The sequence below is a fragment of the Eulemur rufifrons genome, chromosome 4, assembly GCF_041146395.1.
Source record: "Eulemur rufifrons isolate Redbay chromosome 4, OSU_ERuf_1, whole genome shotgun sequence".
Taxonomy (NCBI): domain Eukaryota; kingdom Metazoa; phylum Chordata; class Mammalia; order Primates; family Lemuridae; genus Eulemur; species Eulemur rufifrons.
The window spans coordinates 83,097,225-83,107,858 of NC_090986.1; the positions used below are offsets into that span (position 1 = coordinate 83,097,225).

Genomic DNA, 10,634 nt, shown 5'->3' on the forward strand with positions numbered 1-10,634 from the left:
GCCATCTCAGAAGCCCCCACTGGCCGCCCTACTCCAGGCAGGCACAGACGAGCAGTCGCAGTCCTCAGCAGGAAGGGAAGCCCTGGGCACAGCGCTGGGGAACAGGCTGCGGCAGTCCTCACCCCGCCAGAAAACCACCAGTGTTCAACGGAGAAAATATTCTCCCTGCGCCCATGGTTCCAAGTAACTGAGTCTGTTCAAGGCTGTATGGCCACACCCGCCCCGGCCCCCAGAGAAGAGCAGTGAGAGAACGGTTAAACAAAAGAGCCTCCACAGGAGAAAGCACTCATTAAACATAATGGACACCGGAAATGTTTATTAGGTTACCTGGACAAAAAAACCCCTTTGGCAGCTCAATGGAATGGACACTATCTGAGCACAGAACACAGGGACACAGCCAGGGGTCCCCCCTGCTCCAGTGTGGACAGTGGCCGCCCCTCCAGCCTGGCGCATCCGAGCACCTGCCGCTGGGGAGCAGCGGACGGCAGCATCGCAGACAATGGCTGAAGTTCGCTCACCGTGAACGCCGTCCGTCCAATAAATAAGACAGGGGTACAAGGGCGGGAACTTCTCGAGAAGAGCAAAGAAACCCCGAACCTCAACACATGCACCAGCTCCTGGATCCCATACGCTCCGGGCTCTCGGAAACCCCTGCTCCTGCCGTGGGCGTGCGGACGGCGAGGCAGGTGGCCGGGGGTGCACACCGGCTCCCGGGGGGGGCGCACAGCCTCTGGGGGGCCGAGAGCCTGCGTTCTTGGGGATCACCACCGAGGACAGCACGGAGGCTTTGCAAGGGCAAAACCAGCCAGTGACACGCTCAGAAAAGGCTTCAGAAACACGCCGGTGATTTCAGGGTCACTCCTGAGCCCTACACTGACCTCCGGGCCCCACGGACCTGCCTAGTCCAAATCTCTGCAGGGGGTGGGGGGGGCATTTCTGGAAGGCCCTCTATCCAGAGACTTGTACACACAGTCCCCTCCGCAGGACCGATGCTGTCTCCTCATTCTGCTGAAGTGACCACATCCAGAGTGGTGCTGGCTCCTCCCAGCCCTCCTGGCGCATGAGACCGTCCCAGCATCTTCACAGAGGTGGACACACGAGACTCCCAGGCCCCAACCAGGCTGTGGCCGGGACAACGTGGCCTGGCTCCCGCGTGGGTTCGGGGGGCCTGCAAAGCTCCGGCAACCAGACGCTGGAGCCACCGAGGCCATAGGGCTCGGGGCTGTGGTTGGTGCCAAGTGGCACCTGGCGGCTTGGAGGGGGCACAGAGCCCCCCCCGCCCCCCGCAGTTCCCCAGAGCGCTGGCACGTGGGTTTCCCACGCACGGTCAGAAAGGCACCGCGAGTTCCTCCCGTGGCTCAAAGGACACGCTCCCTCCTCCCAGATCCTCCAAGTGGCCCAACAGCCAGAAGCCAGGAGGGCCGGAGCAGCGAAGGGACTCCTCCAGTGGGGTCCCGGTCACAGGGGAGCCAGGGCGTCCCCGGGCCCCGCTTTGGGCCGGCAGATGGTCATAGGGATGGGGCCGCTGGACAGGGGCGAGAAGAGGGGCCGCAGTGTCCCCGAGAAGGGGGTCTCGGGGAAGATGAAGAGCAGCGACCCGTCAGTGGCACTGTAGAAGGACAGGTGTCCCGCCTCGTAGTCCAGAAAGATGCCCACGCGCCTCGGAGGGTCCCGCAGCGGCGCGAAGGCCCGCTCGGGGCAGTTGTAGTAGCTCCCCAGGAAGACCAGGATCCAGAAGCCGTTGCCGGCCGACAGCTCGCCCTTCTCCTTCCTGTTGACGTCGTCCCTGCACACGCCCAGCGCCCAGCTGCTGCGGTCCCCGACCTCCACCTCCCAGTAGTGGCGGCCCGAGCTGAAGCGCTCCTGGCCCAGCACGCAGGGCCCGGGGTCGAAGCGCTCGGGGCTGTCGGGCAGGGCCTGGCGCAGGTCGCCCCGCTGCACGCTCCGCCGGTCCTCGGACAGGACCAGCTCGGGGTTGGCGGTATCCGGGTCCAGGGTCACGTCCCCTGCGGACAGAGGCCCAAGAGGTCACCTGGGCACAGCGGCCACCTGCCCACCTGGGCCCCGTGGGTGGACTCCCCCCCGCCCGAGAGGCTCGCCCACCCTCACACCCCACACGGACTGCTTCCCCCTCCCCCGCCAAAACATCACCTAACCACTTCTAGCTGCAATTCAGAACGTTCTAGAAACCGGTCCACATTTCATCTTCAGGTGACAGGAGGAAACACTGGTTTTGCTTTCTATTTCTTTCTGTCTTTCAATCCTGACAGGTTCGGGGGAGCTTGCGGATGGTGCGCACACCGGAGACCCACGCTCCTCTCCGTACTCGGACCTGCGTCTCTTCCATTCAACTGTTCCTCAGTTCTAGCCTTTGTTTATTTTTTATTTTACTTTCCTAGAGACAGGATCTCACTGTCATCCAGGCTGTGGTGCAGCCTTGAACTCCTGGGGTCAAGCAATGGCCCCGCCTTGGCCTCCCAACGTGCCAGGACTACCGGTGCACGCACCACACCCAGCCCTGGCTTGCGTCCTTTGCGATAAGCTGGTCACAGTAAGTTACGTGCTTTCCTGAGCTCTGGAGCTGCCTGAGCAGACGACTGGAGCTGAGGGGCTCATGGGAAGTCCCAGTTTATAGCCAGCAGGAGAGGAGTGCCAGTGGCCCTAGGAAGCTGCGAATGGCATCTGATTGAACCCCTAATCTGAGGGGTCTGTGCTAGCTCTGGGTGGCAGGTGTCACAACTGGACTGGGGCTGGGCGTGGTGGCACACGCCTGTAATCCCAGTACTTTGTGGGGCTGAGGCGGGAGGGAAGGTGGCCTGAGCCCAGGAGTTCGAGGCTGCCTTGAGCTGTGACTGCGTCACTGCATTCCACCCGGGGCGACAAAGCGAGACTGTTCCCCCCACCCCTCCAAAAGAACTAAACTGAATCACTGGACACCCAACTGGTGTCAGAAGTATGAGCAGAGGATGTTTTCCCAAAGATCCACCGCCCTGACACTGGGAGTCTGGAGCCAGTGGACACAGGGCACAGAACATGCCACTGGCTGCCTGGGGTCCCTGGCGGGTCCCTTCCTGGGGTCATTGCTCCGTCTGAGCGTCTGCACCCACCTCGAAACCTCCGCAGGGTCTCCACCAGCCCCGGGACTCTGCACACAGTCCTCAGCTCCATGGGCACCACCTCCGGCGGCTGCAGCTTCACGTCCTGGATCCTAGAGGGGACGGCGCAGGCGTCACCCCTGCAGCCGTGCTGGGAGCCCGCCCCACACCCCACCCACCTGCCCAAGGGCTTTTACCTGCGCAGGGCGTCCTTGATGTCCTGTGGGGGGAGAGAAACACCAGCTTCAACACCTGCCGCCCAGCCCTGGGGGCCACCCTGGCCCCTCCGTCTTGGGCACTGGGGCCCCAGGTGGCAAATGGAAACATCTGTGGTTCAAGCCACCCATGTGGGGCACTTTGTACAGACCCCTGCTGACCTGTTGTTCCCCCTTCGATTTTTCTTATCCCTTAGAACATTCTTCTGGGCACAGCCGGGACCCAGCAACCTACGCTGGCCAGCAAATGACTCCCACACCCGCCTGTTCTAAGCCGCTCTGCACCAGCTGCTGAGCTGGGGGACAGAGACATAAGGCACAACCCTGGACACAGGTGCTCCCCGGAGGCAGGAGATATCGCATGGAAGGTGTTCATGGGCACACACGGTTAACGCTGTCTGGGGACGGAGGGGCAATGGGACATGCTAGGCCTCAAAATCCCCACCAAAAACGGAGGACTCTCGGCAGGGTTGTGAAGCCCAGGGAGAATCCCCTGGCAGATATGGGGGGGCAGCACACGTCGGGGAAGAGACATGCAGAGGGGCTGGGGCACGCGAAGCCGGGTGGAGCAAGGCGGGTGGACCTGCCCGCTCGGCAGAGGCGCAGGCAGGCGGCCGCTGGGTCGTGCAAAATGCAGGCAGGAGCCTGAGATCACCCCACACCCCGGCAACATCTCTGCTGAGACCCCAAATCGCATCTTCATGCAGACCCTGCAGGTGGGTCCCCGTTTCTGGGTCAACGGTTCCTCCTTCTGAACCCTTCCTGGCTTTTCCGACATCACGCCCTCCCCACCCTCCTCCGCCCACCAAGTGTCCTTCCCATTTCCCAGGCTCAAAACCAGTTGGCAGCTCGGCCCAACTAAAGGGTCACAGTCCCCAGGAGCCTGTTCCTGCTCCCTGGCGTGCCTGCTGGGCTCTGGAGGCTGGCGGGCGCGTCGCCTCCTGCGGGAGGCCCTCCGGCCCCGCCTGGGCCGGGCACCCCACCCACTGGGGGCCGTATGTGGTCACATGTGGCCTCTCTCTTCCCAGAGCCCCCCAGAGAACCCCCTGCCCTGTCATCTCCGAGTCCCTGTGTCTACACTGCACTGGGCAGAGAACGGTTTCTCAGTATGGGTGGGGCAAAAAGACCAGCGGGACCCCACAGGAGGATGACACAGACCCCTCAGCCTGTGTCCCCATCGAAACCCACTTGACAAGTAGGGTGGCCGGGGCAGAGGGCCCTGGCAGGGCAGGCTGGCTCCACACCTGACGGCTACGCTCCTCAGGGCCACCTGTCCTGGGCTTTGGTTTGCGGGGCACCCAGGGGAGCCCAGTTCCAGGGAAGAGGCAGTTTCGCGGGGCTGGCGCTGAAAGCACCCCAGGATGGAGCCGCTATGTGTGGCGTCCTGCCGGGGGGCCAGGTGAGGGTGGGTGAGCCAGGGGCCGTCGGAAGCAGCGACAGCAGGAGGCTTCCCCAGAGCCCAGCACCCTCCGCGCCACCCGCGGACGCCCACTCTGTGCTGCTGTAGCCTGGGCGCCCGAGGAAATGGGACAATGCGCACAGCGTGACCTCGTGCGGGCACTCAAGAGACGCCACCTGCTTGGGTCAATGGGGGAAAACAAAGTTTCCTTTTCTGCACACGAGGGTTTCAGGTGGTGGAACAGCTGCCAACTGGGCATGTCGCGGGCCAGAGCCGGGCACCTTGGGGCCCCGCAGTCGCGCCTGAGCCCCGGTGACCTCCAGTGGCCTCTCGCACCCTCGGCCCGCCGGCCACCCCGCTCACCTGCAGCAGCCCCAGCGCCGGCAGCTGGCAGCGGCCCTCGAGCTCGCCGATGAGCTCCGCCAGGTGGGCGCTCTGCTGGCCCAGCCGGGCCGCGCCCTCCCGCAGCCGCGGCAGCACCTCCAGCTCCTCCTCCTCCAGCCGCTGCAGCAGCAGCCGCTCCTCCTCCCCCAGCAGGCGCCGCAGCCGCTCGAACTCGCCCAGCACGTTCTGCCGCTGGCTCTCCACCATCTTCTGTGGGTGCCACGGGGGGACAGCTAAGGCCCGGGCCCTGGACCCCAAATCTATCAGCCGGGACTGGCTGGACCCCAAACCCACCCTCAGGGCCGGCCAGATCCCAAATCCACCCCCGGGGCTGCCATCCAAGCATGCTGGGACCCAGGGTGGGCACTCGGGGTACAGAACCTCCCCACACCCACTCACAGCACCCCCCGTCTCCCCGTCGTGGATGCCCCCTGGCCAGGCAGGTGGGCTCACGCAGGGAAGGACCAGCCCCTCTCACAGCCCCCAGGCCTGGACTCGGCAGGGCCAGCCTGCAGCCACGACCGCCAGCCTCGATCTGAGGGTGCAGAGGGTGCGTGTGGACAGCCACCATCCCTCCCCCCTGGGCCCCGGCACCTGCCTGCCACAAGACGCAGGTCTCATCGGCCTGGGCTTGGAACAGCAGCGCATCCTCCATTTGCTTCCGAAGGTGCTCCAGCGACTTTTCCAGCCTCGCCTGGGGGGAGGGGGGAACAGAGACCAGACAGAGCCATGAACCCCCTGCCCGGCACTCGGACTCTCTAGGTGGGACACGGAGTCGCAGTCACAGAAGTCCATCCTTTTGCACGTGGCCTCTGTCCCAAGTCCCTCCACAGGGATGACGCCCTCACTGCGGGCAGCACCCGCTCTCGCGTGTGGCTCCAGCTACACGCTTCCTTTTCCCCTGTGTGGCCATCCTTCCAGTTCTCACCCCCGACCCCACCCAGCCCTGCCTGGCCAGGCTCCCTCCACAGGAGGCAACAGGACATGGTGACCATCCCCCCCAGGCCGAAGGAGCTCTCCGAGCCCAGTGCTATCACCTGAATGTGTGTCCCCCAAAACCCACAGGTTGACATCCCAACCCCAAGGTGATGGTGTGAGGTGGCCCTTCTGGGAGGTGACTAGGTCGCAAGGGTAGAGCCGCCATAAACAGGATCACTAGTCTTATAAAAGGGACCCCAGAGGGACCCTCGCCCCTTCTGCCATGTGAGGACACAGCAAGAAGGTGCCACCTACGGACCAGGGCGTGAAGCCTCACAGGACAGACTCTGCCAGGCCGTGACCTTGGACTTCCAGCCCCCAGAGCTGTGAGCAGTGAACTTTTGTGGTTCGAGAAGCCCAGACCACGGCACTGGGTTATGGCAAAGACACCTGACGTCACCCATGTCTCCTCCCAGCCCTGAGCGTCTTGCGAGTCTCCAGTCTCAGCTCCACGGTACTGAGCCCTGAGACGGGCATAGTCGCACGCCGCTTTCTCAGTCCTGAATTCGCACTGTGACTGCTTCTCACCTCGTGGGTACCGGGGAAATGGCGAGAAGCCTGCAGACAAGCTGACGCCGCAGCGTATGCCTGGGTTGTTCTCCTGTAAGGGTCAACCCGACAGGACACGCGTGTCAGCCCCAAGCCCTGCTGGCCACCTGCAGGCTCGGCTCTATTTCCATCCGCGTTCTAGACAGACCGAGGCGCTGGGAGTTCCCACAGTCTGCTCAGGTGGCAGGGCAGGGTGTCAACCTACTGCCAGTTCCAGGGTGTCCATGTGGCTCAGCACCTGGCCGCGAGGTGGAGGCGGACTGGCTGGCACAGCCCGGGCACTGAGGCTGTGTCTAGCTCCCTCAGTGTCCCTGGCCGGGCTCAGCTCCTGTGGGCTAGAGCAAGAGCCCCAGACCGGGGTCCCTGTCACCAGGCCACCTCTGGAAAACTCAAGCCTGGCCCTTGTTACCCCACCCAAAACACCCTTGGCCCGGAACCTCTCAACTTTTCCCCCAATGCCTTGTTCTCTCTGCTACGTTTGGATTTTCAACGCTGAAGCTAACAAGCAGCATTTTACAGGCCACGCTAGGCAGCAAAGCACAGCTGAGTTTTGGGTCCATGCGCGGTACCTGCTGCGGCGGAATGGGAATCTTCCTACGCTGGGTGTGGTCGGACGCCGAGGGCCCCGGAGCAGGCCTGGGTCCTTCCCTACACTCTTCCTTCCCATCCTCCAGCAACCCCTGACCCCCACGGCTGCTCCCTGTCCCTGGTGCCACCTGACACATGACCCAGAGAGAACTGAGGGCTCTGCCTTCTCTTTTCCTTTTACTGGCCTCACTGGACTTCCCTGTTCACCGCCTGGGGTAACCCGGCCAGGTCTGGTTCATCCCTGACTGGACAGAACTGAGCTTTCTAGACTCACCGGGGAGGGGCCAGCGGTTTGCTGGGCGTCCCCACAGTTCACCTTCAGCAGCCCCGACACAGCAAGGGTGGACAGGATGGGCCACCCCGGCACACGGGTTATTGTGAGCAACATGGAAGAGGGTTGTCCTGTTATCTGCCTAAAAGCAGGGCATTAATGCCCCACTAAAAAGGTGCCTGTCCTCTACCAGGAGGGGGACAGTACTCTAATCAAGAGAGGAATCTGCCTAAACAGACCTTACTGAAATAACCCTTAACTCCTCTTAGTTCCCCCATACATCTCCTAGTTACGTTCCCAGTGTATTGGCCTTAGTACGGACTTTGTTAAAATGGCACATACATGAGCCGCAGAGTCTGAGGGCTTTGTTTGGGTTTTTTTCTCTTCTTTTCTGTGAAGCTCTGGTTCATGTTAAATTAAAAATATTAATAAAATTGTATGCTTTCTTCCCCGTTCATCTGTCGTTTGCCAGTTTAATTCGCAGCCCGCAGCCACTGAACCTAACAGGGTAGAGAGTCTTTTTCCCTCCTTTGCAACAGAAAGGACCAGGTGCTGGCCCGTGAGACTTTAGCAGGTTGGCTCTGGAGAGCCACTGGGCACTTCCCCCACCAGCATGGGTGACTGGTGTCGGGCGTATAAACCCGCTGGGCTGATGGGTTTGAGGCGTGGAGAAAGCTCAGAAGATGCTGCGTCTATTCAAGGGCAGACTTGCAGCAGGTCAGCGAGGAAAGTGGGCGGCGGGAGGGTGGGTCAGGCGCCCTGAGGTTCCTCAGCATGAGGCCTTATGGGACTTTACGCAGGAAGACAGGGTACTGCAGATGGGTTAACCCTGCTGTGTCAGACGGCAGAAGTAGCCCCCAATACCCCACCCAGAAATCCGGGCGGCCCCTGGAGGTGGATCAGGGAGGCAACGACTCTGTTCCTCCCAGCCTGGGACTAGCCCAGGACTTAAGTATTGGCTTCCCTTAAGTCCGGCCCCCATCCCTCCCTGGCTCAGACAGAGTCCCCGCCAGGAGCTCCTCTAGGGCCGGCCCCCTCTGAAGTCCTGTCCCACGGTCCTGTGATCCTGGCCACACCTACCTGGTCCCCACCGCAGACGGCCTTCCACCCTCACCTCTTTACCTTCACCTGTGGTAGGCAACCCTGTCAGACCCCCCAGACCTGGTGCCCCTTGCCCCAGCCTCGACAAGGGACAGGCTGCGTCCTGAGCCCCCAGCAACCCTGAGCGTCTCTCCCCGCCAGGCCCGGGACAGGCTGCACCCCCAGCTCTCCTCCCCGGCCCGAGACTGGCCCTGCCCGGGCACCCCTACCGCCGCGCGCGGGGGCACCTTGAGGTCGTCGGCCGCGTCCTGCAGCGGGCGCACGCGGTGCGTCCAGTGCTCCCCCGAGCGCTCGCAGGCGGCGCACAGCAGGCGCAGCTCGTCGCCGCAGAAGGCGGCCAGCGGCTCGCGGTGCGCGGCGCACACGCCCTGCGGGACGGGCGACGGCGGGTGCAGGCGCCGCGCCATCTCGGCCATCTTGGCGAGCGGGCGGTTGGGCCGCAGGTTCCTCTGCGGGGACAGCTCGCGGCACTCGGGGCAGGCGTACGGGCCCTCGGGCTGGCCCCAGCAGCGCCGGATGCACTCGCGGCAGAAGTTGTGGCCGCAGTCGGTCATCACCGGGTCGGTGAAGTAGTCGAGGCAGATGGCGCAGGTGGCCTCCTCCTGGAGGTTGGTGGACAGGTCGGGGGCGGCCATGGCGCGGGGGAGGCGGAGCTGGCTGCGGGTCCGACGGCCGCCACCGAGGCTCCGGGGCGCCGAGCGCGGGGACTCCGGCGGTGCGGGACGCGGGAGGTGCGGGGCTCGGGAGCTTCCGAACGCCGGCAGGAAGAGGAGCCCAGGCGGAAGCAGGAAGTGACTTTTTTTTTTTTTCTTTTGGAACAACCCGCTTTTGCCTCCGATTGGCCACGACCCGTCACGCGCCGGAGGACGCGACAGAACCGGAGAGTGTTCACCTGGCGACCCAGCGTCCCGCTGTCGTCTGCGCGCCGACGGCTCCGGGCGGCGCGGCCGGGCCTCTACCCGGCCGGAGCAGGGGTGAGGGGCGGGCCGGGGGTCGGGAGAGGCTGGGCGCTTGGGGCTGGCGCACTGCGGCAACTGCGAGCACTAAGGGAACCCGAAACCCTCACCGCCCCCCGGGGCGTCCTCGCCCCTCTGCCCGCGCGCCCCGGGACGGTGTCCTGGCATGGCTTGGGCCCCCGCACACCCTCCCAGGCAGGCCAGGGTCACAGCGATTGGAGTGTGGGGCACGGGACAGGGGCGCCCCGCCAGGGCCAGACTCTCACTCTGCAGGCGCACGTTGCCCCAGAGCACCCCTCGCCTGGTCTTCTCGGGGTGTGAATCCTGGGGCTCTAGGGACGATGACTGGGCTGTTAATGTGCCTGACCCTGCAGGGCTGGGGTGGCGGCTTTGCAAGAACCGGGAAGGGCGCGGTAGGAAGGGGAAAGGAGGCCCCAGACGATCCTCACCTCTTGGATTTTGCCGCTGCGTATGCAGCTTTAGGGGTGGAAGGGGACGGGACGGGCGGCTCTGGGGCTCAGCCCTTCCCGTTTTCCCCCTGGGAAGGAGCCAATAGCCAGCGGAGAGGATGCTAGAATTTCTGTAGGACACCTGGGACCATCCTTTCCATGGTAACCTGCACCTCCCCAAGGCTCGTGCAGTGGCTCACACCTGTCATCCCAGCGCTTTGGGAGGCCGAGGCAGGAGGATGGCTCGAGGCCAGGAGTTTGGGACCAGCCTGAGCAACAAAGTGAGACCTTGTCTCTACAAAAAACTTTTTAAATATAGAAAAAACAAACAAAAAAAAAAACCCACCTCTTGGGAAGATGGGGGCCACAGAGTTAGTGACATTCCAAAGTGCAGGGAGGGGACAGAGGCATAGCTGAAGACTTGACCACACTGTGCCTGGTACACAGGTCTGTGTTTAGAAATTGGCCCGCTGGGAAATGTAGGGGCTGTGGAAAGTTTCTGAGTACGGCTTCTTAATGTTTGAGGGCTTTAATCAGGACCATATTTTGACTTTGAGAAACCGGCCCCACACAGTCGCTGGCTCTCAAGCCCAGCAGGTGGCCAGCAGCGAGCAGAAGGACCGCGGTGCCAGCCTGTCCACCCCCGTAT

At 63.3% G+C, this 10,634-nt stretch overlaps 1 protein-coding gene across 2 annotated transcripts; it reads right to left on the reverse strand.

Moving 5' to 3' along the window:
* Window positions 1-310: 310 nt before the first annotated feature.
* TRIM11 (tripartite motif containing 11) lies at window positions 311-9,327 on the reverse strand. Of its 2 annotated transcripts, none has more exons than XM_069467773.1 (6): window positions 8,808-9,327; window positions 5,692-5,787; window positions 5,073-5,303; window positions 3,293-3,315; window positions 3,108-3,208; window positions 311-2,006 (listed from the first exon to the last, which is right to left on the reverse strand). In XM_069467773.1, the coding sequence occupies exons 1-6, from the start codon at window positions 9,213-9,215 to the stop codon at window positions 1,459-1,461; spliced, it is 1,407 nt and encodes a 468-aa protein (XP_069323874.1). In that variant the 5' UTR covers window positions 9,216-9,327; the 3' UTR covers window positions 311-1,458. The 2 variants fall into 2 exon arrangements, with proteins under 2 accessions (XP_069323874.1, XP_069323873.1); XM_069467772.1 differs by having other exon boundaries at window positions 8,790-9,327.
* Window positions 9,328-10,634: the final 1,307 nt, after the last annotated feature.